Here is a 19,389-nt window from a genome sequence, read left to right as displayed (position 1 = left end):
TTTCTCTGAATGGTTTCCACGGTGTCTCTTTGGCTCGTGCCCTTCTGTGAGGAAGATGAATCTCAGGGTGGTAGATATACTTTTTTATAATAAATGCAATTTGAATCATGAACAAATCGGAAAACAGGAGATTAAGAGGTATACTAATAGAGATACAAAAGATCATAAGGCACCTGTATTGAATGAAAACATGTACCAGTTTTCCCCAGAGAGGGGCTAAAAACACAAGGGCATAGGTTTAAGATCAGAGGCAATAGATTTCAAAGGAAGATCGGGGCAGCTGCTCCACAGAAAGGGTGGGGCATATTTGGAATGCACTGCCAGAAGTTGTAGTTGAGGTGAGCAAATGAGCAACACTTAAAAGGCATGCAGATAAGTACACGGATATGAGAGGTTTAGCTCACTGGGCAATACAGTTGGTATGGACAGGTTGAGCTAAAGGAGCTTTATCACTCTATTACTCCAATTTGAGGTGAGTACTTACAGTTACTGTTTGCTTGGCTTTAAGAGTGAAATGTGCAGAAAACTTGTACACAATCTCTGAAGAATCTTCGAACTTTCTCCTTATTATCCACCCTTTTAATGGTTGGTCCTATAAATATAATAAACACTAATTTCAAATTCTCTGTCAAGAATTTTAAAAAGTAACAATTAAAAAAAGGAAACAATCAAATTTAAAAAAAGGAAAAGAATGCGAACATTGGAAAATGGAAATAAAAGTGGTTAACACTGGAACTGCTCCTGACGATAAAGAACAGGTTTAATGCTTCGGAAAGACACAGAGCTTTAGAACACTAGACAATGACTTTTTTCCCCCCAATTTCTGCACAGATTAAAAGGATTGTAATGGTCAAAATTAGTTCTCTGTAAGATCAGAATGGTAATCCATATTGTGGAGTAGAAGATTTGGGGAAGATCTTCAACGAATTTTTTGTGTTTATATTTACTCAGGAAATGGACACAGTATATATAGGAGTGAGGCAAAGTGGCATCAACTTCATGGACCTTGTATACACTGCAGAGAAGGAGGTGTTTCCCGTGATGAGGCCAATTAGAGTGGATAAATCCACAGGGCCTGACAAGGTGTTCTCTTGAACCCTGCTGAGATATTTAAATCATCCTTAGTGACAAATGAGGTAGCAGACTATTGGAGGATAGCCAATGTTGTTCTGCTGTTTAAGATAGATTTAAAAAAAATAAACCGGTAGTGGGAAAGTCACTGGAAAGTTTTCTAAGGGACTGGATATATGGATAGACATGGACTGATTAAGGACTGATAAAACTTTCCAAACACCCTTTTAGGAGAAGTAAGAAGAGGCCCCAATTCCATTTTCAAATGAACACAAAATATCCCAGGGATCTACCAGAAGAGTAAAGTTCTCACTGTATTCCTGGCACATCATGATCTAAGTGAAGATGACAGTCACCAGCACATTATATCCTGGGGTAGATACTCACTACTGAATTCTCTGCAATGTAACAGTGGCTCCACTTCAGGGAATCCTCACTTTTCTATTGAGACTAGGCTGGCTCTCAGTGTATTCCCATCCCGTCTGCACCCACCCTCTTACGTCCCTGTAAAATCGCCTGACTTCCTTGCCCATCAACCCCATCTGACATCCACTAACACTGGAGATAATTTACAGCAGCCAATTAACTCTATCTTTGAGGTAAAAGGAGGTGGAGCTCCCAAGAGAGGTATGGTATATGCTGCAACAGCAACAAGGTACAAACTCCACACCGTCAGCATCAAATTCAGGTCAGGAAATTCAAGCTGGCTGGTTTTATTTTCCCAATTTAACTCTGAGAATTATTGAGAGATAGGAACCAAACCTACCCTCACCCCACAACTAACCATAAGCACGCCCCAATAAAAACAGAAAACACTGGTAATACTCAGCAGATCACACATCAGAATGAAACATTAATGGCCGAAAACAATACTCTTCCTCTCTCTAGGGATGTTGTCTAGCCAGCTGAGAGTTTACAGCATTTTTTTTTTGGTTTGGTTCTGAGGTCCTCCCTCCAGAATATTTTGCTTCAATCTTTATTTCCAATACAGTTCTCATCGTGGAAATCAGCAACACTGTTTTTAAGGATATAGAGCTGCACAACACAGGAACAGGCCCTTCACCCCATGACCTTGTGTCAAGCTAATTAAACTAGTACTTAAATGCCTAACTAAGCTAATGTTTTCTGCCTACACAAAGTCCATATCACTCATTCTCGGGATATTCATTTGTCTGAATAAGAGCTCTATAAATACCTCTCTTATATCTGCCTCAACCTCCACCCCTGGTAATGCATAACAGGCACCCACCAGTCTCTGTGTAAAATGCTTGCCCTGTGGCCCAGAACCCTCTGAACATTTACAATACATGCACATATCCAAAAGTGTTTTGAAAAAACACTAATTGTACCTGCCTCTTCCACCTCCTCTGACACCCTATTCCATTTAGCCAACGCTCCGCGTGAAAATATTATTCTTAAAATCCCCTAAGGACTTCCCTCCACCCTTCACCTTAATCCTTACTGCCTGTTATGCAACTAGTGTTTAGGGCAGCAATGAAGGTTCTCCACCTCTGGCGGTGTTCAGGGCTTCCCTCATCATGTCAGGTGCGTCCTCTCGGTTTTCACTACTGTGAGTCGTGCAAGTCCTGGATGGAGTCTCTGGAATACTGTCACATTCTGATGTAGAAGGATTCTTCATTGATGCTTCCATAACAATTTTGTGTTTTCAGTCAGAGTTGTTATCCCTGAACTGAACCTCTGAACCTGGAGGACTGGTGGACCACTCTTAGTCTGGCCTCTACCCTTGAATCTGTTTGGCATGGGTGACCTTACCAAGAGCCAAAGCATAAATCCCTGACTCCAGCCAACATAGCTCTCTGGGTCATTGAGGCACACAAGCCTCCAAACCCAAAGACAAGGAGGTGGTCCTCTTGGGGGAATTTTTATCCTATGGCCTTTAATTATGGGCTTCTCTACCCTAGTAAACAGACCATGCTTTTCATAATAGTATAAACTATTCCTGCAGCCCCTTCACAACATGACACATTCAAAATCCAATGTACAAAAGACACTGAAACCAAGATCACCATGGTCTACTTAGGAAATAAACCAAGTTGCATCCTAAACATATTTGCACACAGATGTAAATTTGCTCACTGTAAAATGATCCAAGTACTTGACCTGCCCTTGCTTAAAGCACAATTTCCTTTCGATTACATACTGAGACACTGTATGGATTCACAGCCAAGAAATATGTAACGAGCAGGACCTAAAAAGAAAATTGGGCAGGGCATCACTCGAGTACTTACTGCATTGCTGAAATCCACCCTATAAATGGTGGATTTGGCAGAACATTAATAATCATTAACTAATTATCATCTCAGAGGCCATTAATTGTGGTCATTGTCAATGTCAAGATGGCAGAACAAGACAAGCCAGCCAGGAAACGTACAGCAGGCAAGACCAGGAAGTAACAAGGATGCATATAAGACATAACTAACTCAGAAAATGTGTAGCTCAGGTGGTTGATGGTTGGGTTGAGTTGTTCTCCAATCTTGGCAATCCATTTGCAAACATCACCATATGAGGAGACATCATCTCTCCTTGTATGGTGGCAAAATGTTTGCAGATCGATTGCCATGATCAAAGAACAACTCAACCCAACCATGCAGATAAGAATCTCAACAATTTAAGATGCAACAGTATTAGAATCAGACGTAGATAGTTTTAATGATGACATTAGATGGACAGCATTAAGACCATCCATTTCTACAAATGTATGTGTTGTTCGTCACCAGATACAAATATGTCAATGAGGCTGTGAACATTGTGGACCAGCCTCTGGTATGCAGAAGGATGATATCACTGTGTAAGGGTGACATTTGTGGTAGAGACCAAAGGTATATACCTTTTTGGAAATATTCCTTAATTTGACAAATTTTCCTTCATTGTCAATTTCTTCTATAATAACTTTTCCTTTAGAATACATGTATTCTTCCATTTTGTAGTTATAGCTGGAAGACTCCGTTTCAAACAATTTCCTTTTCTTCCCACGGCGTGAAGTCACACGACTTGAGGGAGACACCACACTCCGTGACAATGATTTGGGAGTCAAGTCAAGTCTGTAATATTAAAAGCAAGCTGAAAATAACTATTTCATCCTCCATGCAAATGAAGCAATTCAAATGTCCACAGGACAAATAGATCTTTGAAATATAAACCACCTCTCAGAGTCAATTACGCATGTTGCTTGCACTTCTTTCCCTGGTCTGTTTTAGAGTAAATGTTGATACAGACTCAGGCCAACTCCCACTCCACAAGAGTCATAACAATATAGACCAAGTTTGAAGTATAGTTTAATAGCAGCAAGTCCAACCTTGCCCAAAGAGACAGAAAAATAACTAAAAGGGAAGTACTTTATGTCACTGCTTCACAGTATGTCATCAATACAAACTAGGTTTAAAGAAAATTACTGAAAAAGAGTATAGTTAGATGTTGGACATATTATTTACGATTGCCTATTCTGTGACTTTTGTTTTAGGTGAAAGATTGGAAGATGAGAGGGGAATGAAAGACAACAAATTTCTATAAACCAAATGCATATTTTCTTCTAAATACCTTTAGGGTTGGAACATAGTTCAATTATTTTCTTTAGGTTTTAAAGTATATTTATTATCAAAGTATGTATGCAGTATACAACCCCGAGATTTGTCTTCCCACAGAAAGCCAAGCAACAAAGAAAATCAAGGATCCCATTCAAATGAAAAAGGTCAACCTCCTCAATGCAAAAAAAAACAACAAATTGTGTAAACCGCAAAAAAACCCCCCCCAGCAAAAAACAGAGAATTCAACAGAGAGTCCAGGCATATTCAGTTCAGTTCAACACACGCCCTTTAAGCCCAACAATCCTGTGTTGCACACCTACATCCACAATTTGACCAATCATCATACTAAACTGTACATCTTTGGAATGTAGGAGGAAACCAGAGCACACAGAGGAAACCTACGTGGTCACAGGGAGAACATACAAACTCCTTACGGACAAAGGTGGAATTGAACCTGGGTCACTAGCTCTGTAATAGTATTACACTAAATTCTACACTGCTGTGCTGCAATGGTTGATGCTGTTCCTCACACCTTCAGAGAGTTGGTTTAGTCCTGACCATTGGCTGCTGCCTGTGGAAAGTTTATATGTTCTCCTCAACAAAGTATGTGTTTCCTCCCAGAAACAGAAAATGTAATTAATTGGCCATTGTAAATTGCCTCTAAAATAAGTGAGTCACTTTTGGGAGATACAATGCAAATGATGCTTTATGTAATAAAGTAACCAAAGAGACTGATTTTGTGTTCTATAACAATGCCTCAGAAGGGAACAAACTGGATCTTACCCTAAAGTTCATTTCAAGCATGAGGCTATTGGTGACAAGCCCTGAAGAACATGCGGAAGCTTAGTGAAAATACTTTCTCTGCACCCATTAGATTTGCAGACATGCAGATTTGTATGACCATTAGATCAGAAAACTATTTGATTGCAAAGGGAATTGAAGTTTGTTCTAAATTTGCATAAAACTATTTACTGTGGGCGTGGAGCAGTTAGCGCAAGCTACTACAGGTTGGGGAAATCTAAACTCAAGAGTTCAATTCCAGAAGTCTTGGTAGAACTTGGCACCAATGACAGAGGTAGGAAAGGGGAGAGAGATTTTCTTGAAGAGAGATTTTAGGGAGGTAGGTAGAAAGCTGAAAAATAGGACCGCCGGAGTACTAGTCTCCAGATTGCTGCCTGTGCTACACTCCAGTGAAGGTAAAAATAGGCTAATTTGGCAGATAAATGTGTTGCTGAGGAACTGGGGTTCAGATTTGAGGACCATTGGGATCACTTCTGGGGAAGGTACGACAGTACAAGAAGTGTGGGTACACCTGAAACTGAGGGGGACTAACGTCCTTGTAGGCAGGTTTTCAGAAGCTGTTTGGGAGGGATTAAACTAATTTGGCAGGGGGATTGGAAGCGGAGTGATAGGGCTGAGGATGAGGTAGTTGGTTTACAAACAGAGGTAGTGTGTAGTGAGACTGCTAGCAAGGACAGACTGATGTAGGGCAAAATTGCAGTCACCAGGATGAGTTGCAATGTAAAAGGCAAATCAAAAAGGATGATGAGTACGGGCCTCAGGGTGTTATATTCGAATGCATGCAGTATACAGAGTAAAGTAGATGAACTTGCAGCAGTTACAAATGAGCAGGAATGATGTTGTGGGCATCACTGAGACACAGCTGAGGGATGATTACGTATAGCTGGGAGCTTAACATCAGGGATACACATTGTATCAAAAAGTCAGGCACATAGGCATATGGGGTGGGGTGGCTCTACTGGTAAAAAAATGAAATCGAATCCTCCGAATGAGGTGACATAGGATTGGAAGGTGTAGAATCCTTGTAGGTAGAACTACGAAACTAGAAGGGTAAAAAGACCCTGAAAGGAGTTATATACATACCTTCAAGCATTAAGGATTTGGGCTACAAATAACATGAGATAGAAAAGGGATGTCAAAAGGGCAATGTTATGATAGTCATGGGGGATTTCAATGGGCAGGTAGATTGGGAAAATCAGGTCGGTGAGGGATCGCAAGCAGGGGAATTTTTAAAATGCCTACAAGATGGCTTTTTAGAGTAGCACATGGTTGAGCCCACTAGGGAGTCAGGTACTCTGGACTGGGGGGTCACACAATGAACTTGAATTGATTAGACAGCTTAAGATAAAGGAATTCTTTGGAGGCAGTGATCAGAAAACGACAGTATTCACTCCACAATTTGAGAAGGAGAAGCTCCTTCTGATACAGATGTATCCTACAGATATACTGTAGATGTAGGGCAAAAGGGAATTACAGGGCCATGAAAGAGAAGCTGGCCAAAGTTGATTGGAAGGAAACATTAGGAGGGATTATAGCAGAGCAACAATGGCTGGAATTTCTGGGAGCAATTCCGAAGGCGCAGATATTCCAAAGAAATAGTAATTTTCTAAAGGCAGGATTATACAACTGTGGCAGACAAGGGAAGACAAAGCCAACTTAAAAGCCAAAGAGTGGGCATAGAATAGAGCAAAAACTAGTGGGAAGTCAAGAGGACTGGGAAGCTTTTAAAAACCAACTTAAGGCAACTAAAAAAAGCATTAGGAATGAATCAAAGGTAAGCTAGCAAATAATATTAAAAGGGATACAAAAAGTTTCTTCAGATATACAGTATGAAGAGCATAAGAGAGGTGAGAGTAGATATTGGACTGCTGGAAAATAATGCTGGAGAGGTAGTCGTGCGGGACAAGGAAATGGCAGACAAATTGATTAAGTACTTCGTATCAGTCTTCAGTGTATAAGACACTAGTAGTACGCCAGAATTTCTTGAGCATCAGAGGGCAGTAGTGAGTGATGTTGCCATTGTGAGAAGGTGCTTGGGAAACTGAAAGGTCTGAAGGTCGATAAATCACCTGGCCCAAATAGCCTACATCACAAGGTACTGAAAGAGGTGGCTAAATGGATTATGGAAACCTTAGTGATTATCCTTCAAGGGGCAATAGATTCTGGCAAGGCTCCGGAAGACTGGAACATCGCAAATGTCATTCCTCTGTTCAAGAAGGTAGAGAGGCAGAAGAAAGGATGTCATAGGCTAATTAATCTGACCTCAGTGGTTGGGAAGATGTTGGAATCAATTATTAAGGATGTGGTTTCAGGGTATTTTGCCAAAGTCAAATGATACGAAGTAGATGGAGGTGCTGGTAGTGTTGAGGAAAGCAGGGAGACTGAAGAAGGACTTAGACAGATTAGAAGAATGGGCAAAGAAGTGGCAGATGAAATACAGTGTCAGGAAGTGTATGGTCATGCACTTTGGAAGGAGAAATAAAAGCACAGATTATTTTCTAAATGGAGAGAAAATTCAAAAGTCCAAGGTGTGAAGGGACTTGGAAGTTCTCATGCAAGATTCCATAAAGGTTAATTTGCAGGTTGAGTTGGTGGTGAGGAAGCCAAATGCAATGTTAGCATTCATTGTGAGACAACTAGAATATAAAAGCAAGGATGGAATGTTGAGGCTTTATAAGGCACTGGTTAGGCCTCACTTGGAGTATCATGAGCCGTTTTGGGCCTCGTATGTAAGAAATTATGTGCTTACACTGGATAGCGTTCAGAGGAGGTTCTCAAGAATGATTCCAGGAATGAAAAGATTACCATACGAGTACTGATTGATGACTCGGAGCCTATACTCACTGGAATTCAGAAGAATAAGGTGGGGGGGGGGGGTTCTCATTGAAACCTATCGAATGTTTAAAGACCTCGATAGAGCGGATGTGGAGAGAATGGTGGAGGAGTACAAGACCAATGGGCACAATCTCAGAATAGAGGATCATCCATTTAGAACAGAGGTGAGGAGGATTTCTTTTGAGCCAGTGAGTGGTGAATCTGTGGAACTCGTTGCTACAGGCATCTGTGGTGGGCAAGTAATTAGGTATATTTACAGCAGAGGCTGATGGGTCTTTGATTAGTCAGGGCTTGAAGGGTTACGGGGAGGAGACAGGAGATTGGGGCTGAGAGGGAAATGGATCAGCTCTGATGAAGGGGCAGAGCAGACTCGATGGGCCAAATGGCCTTATTCTGCTTCTATATGTTGTGGTCTTATGTGGTCTCCTCTGTAAGGAGTCTCTTTCCGTACTCCCCATGGAATGTGTGCATTTTCCCAGGTGCTCTGGTTTCTTCCCTCAGTCCAAAGACAGACCAGATAGGTTAAATGGTCATTATAAATTGTCCCATGATTAGGTTAGGGTTAAATCAGGGCTGTTGGAGATTGCTGGGGCTGTGCAACTCAAGGGGTCTAATATGCTCTGTATCACTAAATAAATAAATAGACCAAACAGCAGTTAGACCACAATTTTTTCCACTGAGCTCAGCTTTTTTCACTGGGGCTAGGGAAGAAAAAAACCACAGGACATGGGTTAAGGGTGAAGGGGGAGAAGTTTAAAGGGAACATTGGGGGGGCTTCTACACACAGAGAGTAGTGGGAGTACGGAATGAGCTGCCAGTTGAGGTGGTGAATGCAGGCTCACTTTTAACATTTAAGAAAAACTTGGACAGGTACATGGATGAGAGGTGTATGGAGGGATATGGTCTAGGTGCAGGTCAGTGGGACTAGGCAGAAAAATGGTTCGGCACAGCCAAGAAGGGCCAAAAGGCCTGTTTCTGTGCTGTAATGTTCTATGGTTCTGATTGGCTACTGTGTACAATCTTGTCCAATGAGAGATCATAAAGTTAATAATGAAAAGAACTCTAAAATGATAATTGATGAACTTCAAGGCTTTCTCCATCAGAAGACCGCAAGACCTTGTAAAGGAAGAATGAGCATTTACCTAATGGGCATTTTTAAAATTACTGAAGATTCACAGAAAGTACAGACAGAACGTCTGAACAACATAAAATTGTTACCAGGAATTATAAAGGGAGTTTAGGAAAAAAAAGGACTCCTTTACCAAAAACTGTGTGAATGCACAATATTTGAATAAGGAGGTGTGGAGATTAATAGTGTTGGCGCATTTAGGGAAGAGACAAAGTACACACAAAATGGAAGAGACCAATGCTAAAAGAAAATGAAGACTCAAGTGAAGCCAAGTGACCGGTTTTTGGGTAGTATATCTTCAGTAATTCTTTGAGGAACACAAACTAAGAGAGATATGATTCCCACAGCAAAGTAGGCCCAGAATTCCTCAGACAGACCTAAAGGTGATACAGCACTTAAAACTAAACTGTAATAACTTAATTCAATTTGTTCCAATGAGGTAATTTTGCTTCAGATAGATTATCAAGTGGAAAAGAAGCTTTATAGCCAACACACCTTTGTTCTTCTTCCTCCAGCATTTTCCTGTACACATTTAGCTCCAGGTCCAATGCCAGCTTCACATCAAGCAGTTCCTCATATTCTTCCAGCTTCTCCTGTGCCTTCCTGTGTATTTCACTGATTTCATGCTCCTTGGCCACCAGCCTCTTTTGCCAGACAGTCCGCTCATGATCCAATGTCATCTCTGTGTCCTGAACCTTAGCTTTCAGTTCAGAAATCTGACAAAACAAGGAGTGAAGGGAGAGCTAAGAAAAAAAGATATATATCCTCCCGGAACAATATTGATTGGATGTCAATCATGTTTTAAAGATATGGAATCAAAAATCTAATCAGATCTTAATTTTACTGGAAAAATATTTTTGTAACATCCCTCTCTAGATTTGTATACCAGTACTAGGAGCACAGTGAAGTATGCTTGATACAGAACAATTGCAGACTAATTTCTTCCAAATGTCACAATTACTATGCATGAAAACCTTTGTCTAGGGGCTAAATCCCATGATAAAAACTGGAAAGAGACAAGGGGAAAGAAATTTATTGTCAATCCCTTGCCTAATAATATTGCATAATGAATACAAACGATAGAGATTGAATTTCTGCTGCCATCATTTTAAACTTTGCGTGCTTGAATTGACCCCAGTAAATAAACAAGGTCTTACCTGCTGTCGGCATTGCTGAAGTTCCAACACTAGATTGTCAGATCTCATTTTAGCTTCTGCCACCTCCTGCTTTGCAGCACTGGCAAAGTCACTGTTCTTTGCAGCTACCAGCTGGACATTTTCAAACTGTTACAGAAAGAGAGAGGGAAGTGACCGGGGCAATTCAAACAAGTTGCCCTTTTTAAGATAAAGCTCATTCCTTTAACAACCCACGCCTCGAACACAGTGAGCAACTTACAGATTTTTCACTATCTAAATACTTTTGAGAAGAACTATCCCTAGACCACTGATGGGAGGATTTTCTAAAGGGGACAGGGAAGGGGAAGATGAATGAGGTGAATTACTAGTTGAAAGATGTGTATAATAAAGCAGTTGTTCAAAATTTTTTTAGAAATCTTTTATTACTTTGGTGAGATGCAAGTGCAGGTTGAATTCCTTCTCTGACATTCTAAAATGTGCAAACATCTAGAATCCAAACTTTTTTTGGAGTGCTGACAAGACGTCACAAATGAAGGCTCCACAAGGTGCTGGGAAGGTTCCCAGGCAGGAAGTCCTGAGAAGTGACCTCACAAATGTAATGAACAGACATTAATGAAAAATAGAAAAATACTGTATAAGGTGAAGAATGAGGATCTCGAGCAGGTGTTGAATGAGTGGATTTGTCATGGAGTGAGCACATGGTGCTTAATGGTATGCTCGTCATGATAGAAGCAAAGATCATTCATGAAACTGAAAATTGAAGATAACTGCTTCACGCACAAAATTATTAAAAATATATGAAACCACTCCCCCTCCCATTGCAGGTGCTTTGGAATAGGTGCCTGTTTGAAATCTATGGAGGATATGAAGCCAATCACGGTGCTGGAACCCAGTAATGAACACGGTTGGGGCTGGTCACTCAGTTCAGTCTTGTCAGACTGCACTCCGACTGAGGACTGTTCACTCTGTGAGCTTCACACCAGTTGTACATAAGCTGTAAATGTAATGTAAATGGATTTTATGTTTGGACTTGAGTCCCCTCCCCAAGGTATCTTACTATATAATGCAAGTATTCCGAAGTTTGAAAAAAATCCAAAATCCAAAACACTTCCAGCCCCAAGCATTTTGGAGAAGGGATGCTCAACCTGTACTTCCAAATCACTTTGAAATGTCCCAAGATTATTAAAGGTGTACGTTAAGTATCAGTCAGCACTTTTTCAGAGTGGATTTGAAGCACTTCAATTGTAACTGCCAAGTTTCTCCACAAGTTTGTAAAGATCTTGCTTCAATAAAGCAATTATCATAAACATATTTTACTGCCAGAGTTTTTGATGTCTAAATTAATTCCTGTCAAAATATAAAAGCAATTTTCATAGTAGGCCCTACAAGCAGCATTAAGATAGAGATCAGAGAATCTGATCTCATGATATTGGTTGGGGGATAATTTGCCATCTGGGAGTTGTCTCTGTACTGCTTCAAAATACCTCAGCAGATCTTTCAGATGAAATCGGTGACAACATTGCCAGGACTTGGGGGCTTGGTTTGTCAGGAGAGGTTAGACAGGTGAGGACTTCATTCTTTGGAACATAGAAGACTAAGGGCTGATGGGACTAGCAAATGGGACTAGCTTAGATGGGCATCTTGACCATTATGGAAGAATCTGAATCTTTAGATGTTTCATCTGAGATTGGACCTCAGAAATGAGCGTGTTGGTACTGAGCCATAGCTGACAAGTGAGAAGCAAGAGAGGACTGGACATCTCCAGCCTTCAGCCCATGGAAACCTACAGGGATTCTTGGTGTGCATGCCAACTGGAGATGGCAGAGCAAGTAGGGCAGGTTGGAGTGGGGAAACTAATTATATTGTTTAATCTGCTGATGTTTGGACTGGTGTAGGCCATTGAATTTCTCTGATCTATTACAAAATAAAATGGGAGTCTGGCTGATCCTTACCTCAAGTTTGTTTACCTGCCTTTCAATCGCTCAACTTCTGTAAAACCAACAAAAATCCACCCACTGAATTTATGAATCCTTTAGTAGAGTTAGTCTAAGTGGTTCCTTGAGGAAATATTTCACTATTCCACCAACCTTGGAGAGAACAAATACATCCTGAAATTAGCCCTAAACCACAGTTGATTTTGCCCTGTTGCTTTTAAGTTCTCAATCGGCAAACACTTCCTCCAGCTGTCTTATTAATTGCCCAGTAGGGTCACTCTTGAAATCTTCTATACTTCTAGAGAATACAGGGCTACTGAAATCTTTCTCTTCTGCTATAGTGCTTCACAATTTTGTTCTCTTTTTGCACTATTTATTTGGATATATTCTTACCGTAATTTCCTCCAAGAAGACCACAATGTTATCATTGGGTTCGGAGGCTTGCGTGCCTCAATGACTCAGAGAGCTATTTTGACTGGAGCACTTTATGCTCTGGCTCTTAGTAGGGTCACCTATACCAAACAACTCAAAGGGTAGAGGCCAGAATATGAGTGATCCACCAGTCCTCCAGGTTCAGAGTTGCAGTTCAGGGATAACAACTCTGACCGGTAAAACAAAATGGCAACAGCACGTCAACGAAGGATCCTTCAGTGTGACACTATTTCCAGGGTCTCCATCCAGGACTTGCGTGACTGACAGTAGTGAAACGCACCTGATGTGATGAAGGAAGCCCTCAACACTGCCAGAGATGGAAGAAACTTCATCATTACTTGAAATATCAGGCAATAAGGATTAAGGCGAGTGGTGGACGGAAGTTCGAAGAGCATTTGTAGCACCATTTTTTCCACACAAAGAGTGGCGGTACCTAAATGCCAGCAGTGTAATAGGCAGCAAGTCACTGTAATTTATAGCACTTTTTATGTATTGCACTGTTTGTGCTACAAAACAATAAACTTCAAGCCATATAATCAGTGATAATAAACTTGACTCTGATTCTGAAGTCCTGGAACTGAATTCAAAAATAAGCTGGTCTAACCTTCCTAATTACCAGTACATTCAGCACAACACCAGTATCACATGGGCAAACTGAGCACGATACTTTATGATACCCACTACACGCACAGTTCTCAGGTTGAAAGGAAATAAAGAAAATATAACATCTTTGTGCAATGCTCAGATTATTAGAACAAGAGTACAAGGTTTGCAGTTGGAGAATGGGCTTGTGAAAAGCTTTATTTCAAAGTGCAAGTGTTAAAATCTACAGAACAACCTCCCTGTGGATGGTGGGTAAAAGTTGATTATTCAAATGTAATTAGACTGATTGTTTTCATTGTGATAAAGTGCATGAACAGCTGGAAAAGTGACGCACAAGTGTAACGTTCAAGAAAGAACTGCCGACCTCTAGCTGCCACTCTAATTTAACTTGACTAGCTTCAGATGTAGTTATTGGTGACTAATTGAAACACATTGATAGCTAGGATTAGTCATCATCATTTTAGTTATTTGCGCCTACCAGGATTATGAAGCAATCAAGTCTTTTCGCTAAGCAAGCCCCATACTCCTGTGCTTTGGCAATATGTTTATATCTTTAGGCATTAACATAACCTGGTTCCAGCTGAATCATTTCAATAACCACATTCATATGCAACCATGTCTAGAAGAATGCACTTTATTAATTTTTATTAGGCTAGAAAATCAGTGATTGATGCAATATGTATCAGAAGTTGGAACAGGCATTTATTCATCCAGGGAATATTAGGTGGAACAAAATAGAGCCTTTTATCTCCCAAATATTAACTGAGAAAAATCAAGTTTTGGAACAGATATTACTTTTATAAAAAACAGTGATAAAAGTTGAGTGATAAGAGACCTAAAAACTAAATAAAAAGGCCCCTGAAAATGAAAAATAAAATTCCACAAATACCGGAAAATGACATTAAGAGTTACAGAAAGTATGAAAAGAAACTGACAAGAGGGGATCAAAAAATAACCCAAAAACCTTTGCAACGACATCTGCAACAAGAGCAATATGGATCCTTGTGAGCCAGATTAGAAATAATCAGAATCTAGTACATCATCACTAACATACTAAATATAGTGAATTTGTTATTTTGTGGCAACAGTGCAGTGCAAGACAAAAATTACTGCAAGTCACAGAAATAATTAAATATTGTAAAAGGCAGTGTTCACAAATTCGTAACAACATTATGAAATGGGCAGGATTGTGCGTGACCAGGTCTGCCACCTGTACTCGTGCTTTTCCTGACTTACAGTTTTGATGATCAGAGACTTTTCAATGAATTTATGCTATTAAATTAAAAATTATTTACTTAAAACACATTGATATTATAGAATTAAAACATTAAGCCCAACTAAATAAACATTACCTTCTCAATCAAGTTCATCAAGCCTATTGAAATTACCAGGGCCTTTACAAATACTGTACACACACATCCAACCCAGGAGTATTTCTTTCACTTCTTTCAGTTTGGGGGCTGATGGTCTTGCTGTGTCTGTTAGTTTTTTTTTTGTCCAGGGGGCGGATTTGGGGGCTGATGTTCTTGCGGCGTTTTGTGCAGTGGAGGGGCGTTTGGGAGGGTGGCAATGTTCCTGTTGTGTTTTTTGTTTATTTTTGTGCAGGGTAGGGGAGGGGAGGTTTGGGGGGGTGGGTTAATTCAGATTCAGAATTAGTTTTATTATCACTGGCATGTGACGTGAAATTTGTTAACTTAGCAGTAGCAGTTCAATGCAATACATAATCTAGCAGAGAAAAAATTATAATAATAAATGAAATTAAAATTATATTAATAATAAAATAAATCAATTACATATATTGAATAGTTTTTTTAAAACGTGCAAAAACAGAAATACTGTATATTTTTAAAAAGTGAGGTAGTGTCAAAAGATTCAATGTCCATTTAGGGATCGATGGCAGAGGGGAAGAAGCTGTTCCTGAATCGCTGAGTGTGTGCCTTCAGGCTTCTGTACCTCCTTACTGAAGGTAACAGTGAGAAAAGGGCATGCCCTGGGTGCTGGAGGTCCTTAATAATGGACGCTGCCTTTCTCAGACACCGCTCCTTAAAGATGTCCTGGGTACTTTGTAGGCTAGTACCCAAAATGGAGCTGACTAGATTTACAAAATTCTGTAGCTTTTTTTCCTGTGCAGTAGCCCCTCCATACCAGCCTGTCAGAATGCTCTCCACGGTACATCTATGGAAATTTTTGAGTGTACTTACTTACATGCCAAATCTCTTCAAACTCCTAATGAAGTATAGCCGCTGTCTTGCCTTCTTTATAACTACATCAATATGTTGGGACCAGGTTAGATCCTCAGAGATCTTGACACCCAGGAAATTGAAGCTGCTCACTCTCTCCACTTCTGATCCCTCTGTGAGGATTGGTGTGTGTTCCTTCATCTTACCCTTCCTGAAGTCCACAATCAGCTCTTTCATCTTACTGATGTTGAGTTCCAGGTTGTTGCTGCAGCACCACTCCACTAGTTGGCATATCTCACTCCTGTTTGCCCTCTTGTCACCACCTGAGATTCTACCAACAATGGTTGTATCATCAGCAAACTTATAGATGGTATTTGAGCTATCCTAGCCACACAGTCATGGGTATATAGAGAATAGAGCAGTTGCCTAAGCACACATTCCTGAGGTGTGCCAGTGTTGATCGTCAGCGAGGAGGATATTTTACCACCAATCCGCACAGACTGTGGTCTTCCAGTTACGAAGTCAAGGATCCAATTACAGAGGGAGGTACAGAGGCCCAGGTTCTGCAACTTCTCAATCAGGATTGTGGGAATGATGGTATTAAATGCTGAGCTATAGTCGATGAACAGCATCCTGACATAGGTGTTTGTGTTGTTCAGGTGGTCTGAAGCCGTGTGGAGAGAGAGCCATGTTGATGACCATGTTGCCATTTTTATGTGGGGTGTTGGGTTTGCTGTTTCTCTTTGAACTCACTTCCATGGTTATTCTTTGTTTCATGGCTATCCGGAGAAGAGAAACCTCAAGAGCTGTATATTGCATACATACTTTGATAACAAATGAACTTTTGGATAAAGTGAAAGGCCAGAATGTGGCGTGTATCTAGCTCGATACTTTGGTGCTCTGCCGCTGGATTCTGTGGTGAGCTCCAAGGCAGTCAGATGCACCATCATCATAGTATCAACTCCTTTCTAACTGTTCTATTGCAACATGGAGCTCGGGATTGACTGTTCCCATGCACCACCCTGATGAAAGATCTTCCACAGAACTGCTTCAGCATGACCCTTCTTCACAACAAAGAAAATACCAGATGACTGAAGGAACTAAATTCTGAATCAAGGATATAGCACAATGTACAGAACTAAATCAACTGCTCAGAAGAATATAATGACACTCAAAATAATGGCACATTGGCTAAACCAGATGGTTTTCTGTTCAGAGTTGATGAGAATAATGCAGCTCTTCTAGGAACTACTAGATTTCATGTCATTCAACAATCTTTCATTGAAACTGGGAAGTTATGTTTGCAATTATGCCTTTTCAACATGGGAAAGGAGGAAAAGAAGGGAATTATAGATTCCTTAAACCAGGGGTTCCCAGCCCAAGGTGGGAATCCTTGCTTTAGACTAATGTCTACTGTTGAGAAATTGTTAAGAGTCTCTCAAGAAAAATAGAGTGAATGAATATGAAAGATTTTTGCAGATCGTTGACAGTCAACATTGTTTTGTTCAGACCATGTGATGCAACCTGAAGTAAATTTAATTTTTCTTAAAATGCCGTGATGGAATCCATTGACGATTAGAATGAACAGTCAATGATTATTGAAGGTGATCAAGGAAAGTATGACATTGAAAACCAGAGCTGACAAAGTTGCACGGCCAGTAATACACTGAGAATTGTTCAGGAACCAGAAGGAAAAGGTTAAAAAGTAGAGACGAAAGGATAAGTATTGATTGGGAGAGAAAATTAGTAAGTAAAAGCAAAACAAACAGCATTAACTTCTATTGATCTTCAAAAGAGAAGCTAGGGGAAGTGTAAGACCCTGGAAGGGTGAGATGGGGTTAATAGGCAACAAAATGTTATCAGATAAATTAAACCAATAATGTGCCTTGATGTTTAGATTGAAGGTTGCTGCAAACACACTGAAAATTACAGACAGGCTAGTTTCAAATGGAAATGGTTTCAAGTTCTTTGCTACCTCAAGGTTCAGGGAAACACTAACGGGGACTAGGAACAATAGGCAGACAAGTCAGAAGGGCCCAATGGCCTGCATCCACAGGTTTTAGAGGTGGCAGCTACAAACATTAGAGATACCATTGGTTGAAGTGTTCCAGAACTCATCCAAATCCAGGAGGATACATTTGGATTGAAAATCTGCAAACGTATTTTCCTCTTTCACAAAGGAAGGGAGACAAAAAACATAGGAAACTATTGCCCTGTTAACTTAATATAAATTGTTGGCAAAATGCTGGAGTCAAGGAAGGCATAGGTAGGCATTTAGAAAAGCTTGATGTAGTCAAAGTTAATTTACATGATTCTCTGAAACATACATCATATTTAAGAAACTTAACTATACTTGTTTGTGGATACAACTAACAGTGTTGATAGAGGGACACCTGTAGGCAAAATGTATGTGAATTTCCAGAAGGTATTTGACAAGAGAGCACACAAAAACTGTGCACTACAGCTCACAGTATTGGGGGAAGTGGATTAGCATTTATTGAAAACTAGTTGACATATAGAAGAGAGCCTGAATAAATGGGCTATTTTCAGGCTGGAAAAAATTTAATTAGAGGAGTACCACAATGAACAGCTCTTGACTCTTCATTATTTACTATTTCTATCGATGACCAGAGTACAAAGCATCCAAATGGCAATTATACAAATACAACTGGGCACGTTGCAATGTAGATATCTGGACTCTGCAACTAAATGAGTGGTTGAAAGCTTGGCAAATGGACTTTAATGTGGGAGAGCTCACAGCTATGCAATTCAGTAAAATAATTCAAAAGGTAGACATGACCTAAATGGAGAAAAGGGGAAACTGAGTGAAATACAGAGGGACCCAAGTGTTTTTGCTAATGAATCTCAAAACGGTAGAGGCAAATGCAAAAAGCAGTTAGGATGGCAAATTGCATTCGGCTTTTATTACTGGAGGGCTGGAATTCAGATACAGGGAAATGTTGTTAAAATTTTAAGTATTTTGCCAGAGTACAGTCAGAGATTTCTACCCCTTATTTATTAAAGGATATATCAGCACTGGAGATGGTCTAAGGGAGATGCAGTGGGCATATTCCTGGACTAAGACGATTGTCTTGTCACATCACAATCAACTAATGAAATCTATATTTTCTTAAGCTTAGAAGAGGTATTTTATTAAGATACAAAATTCCTAAGAGGACATAACAGGTCAGATGTTGATAAGTTTCCAATAGTGGGAGGGTCTCAAATGAGAGGATATGGTTGTACTAGATAAGGAGGTAATCATTTAGCAATGATTACAAATTTCTGTTGCAGAAGGTAATGAATAACTGGAATTCTTTACTCCAGAGCAGGGGTTCCCAACCTTTATAAATGCCATGGACTCCCACCATTAACCAAGGGATCCATGCACCCCAAGCTGGGAACCCCTGCAACAGAAGATATTGAAAACTAGATCATTGGATGTATTTAAAGAGAAGGTAGATCAAATTTGAAAGATAAAGGAATTCAGGGTTGTGAGAAAACTGGCAAAGAGAAAAGTTGAGGCCTGGGACAGACCAGTCATTATTATGTTGAGCAATGGAACAGGTTTGAGGGGCCAGCTGCTCTCCTCCTGCTCCTACTTTCTTGTGCTCATCTAACAAAAGAACATCTTCAAATATTATTTATGTAGCAATTCCAGAAAATATTCAATAAGCATGCTCAGAAATTACTATAAAAGTTTAATCTCACGACTGAGGACAA

At 40.1% G+C, this 19,389-nt stretch overlaps 1 protein-coding gene across 4 annotated transcripts in view; it reads right to left on the bottom strand.

Annotated features, from left to right (window-relative positions):
- The window catches only part of LOC140718823 (lamin-B3-like), an 87,544-nt gene that overhangs the window by 26,865 nt on the left and 41,290 nt on the right, over positions 1–19,389 (bottom strand). For all 4 annotated transcript variants that reach the window (XM_073033009.1, XM_073033010.1, XM_073033007.1 and 1 more), the window contains exons 5-8: positions 10,539–10,664; positions 9,877–10,097; positions 3,920–4,133; positions 485–592 (exon numbers count right to left, since the gene is read on the bottom strand). In XM_073033009.1, coding sequence (XP_072889110.1) covers positions 485–592; positions 3,920–4,133; positions 9,877–10,097; positions 10,539–10,664 — 669 coding nt within the window. The remainder of the gene's footprint in view (positions 1–484; positions 593–3,919; positions 4,134–9,876; positions 10,098–10,538; positions 10,665–19,389) is intronic.

Source organism: Hemitrygon akajei, chromosome 30 (genome assembly GCF_048418815.1).
Source record: "Hemitrygon akajei chromosome 30, sHemAka1.3, whole genome shotgun sequence".
In the NCBI taxonomy this organism is placed as follows: Eukaryota; Metazoa; Chordata; class Chondrichthyes; order Myliobatiformes; family Dasyatidae; genus Hemitrygon; species Hemitrygon akajei.
Note: the sequence above shows the minus strand (reverse complement) of the source record. Positions and strands in the feature narration are given on the sequence as shown.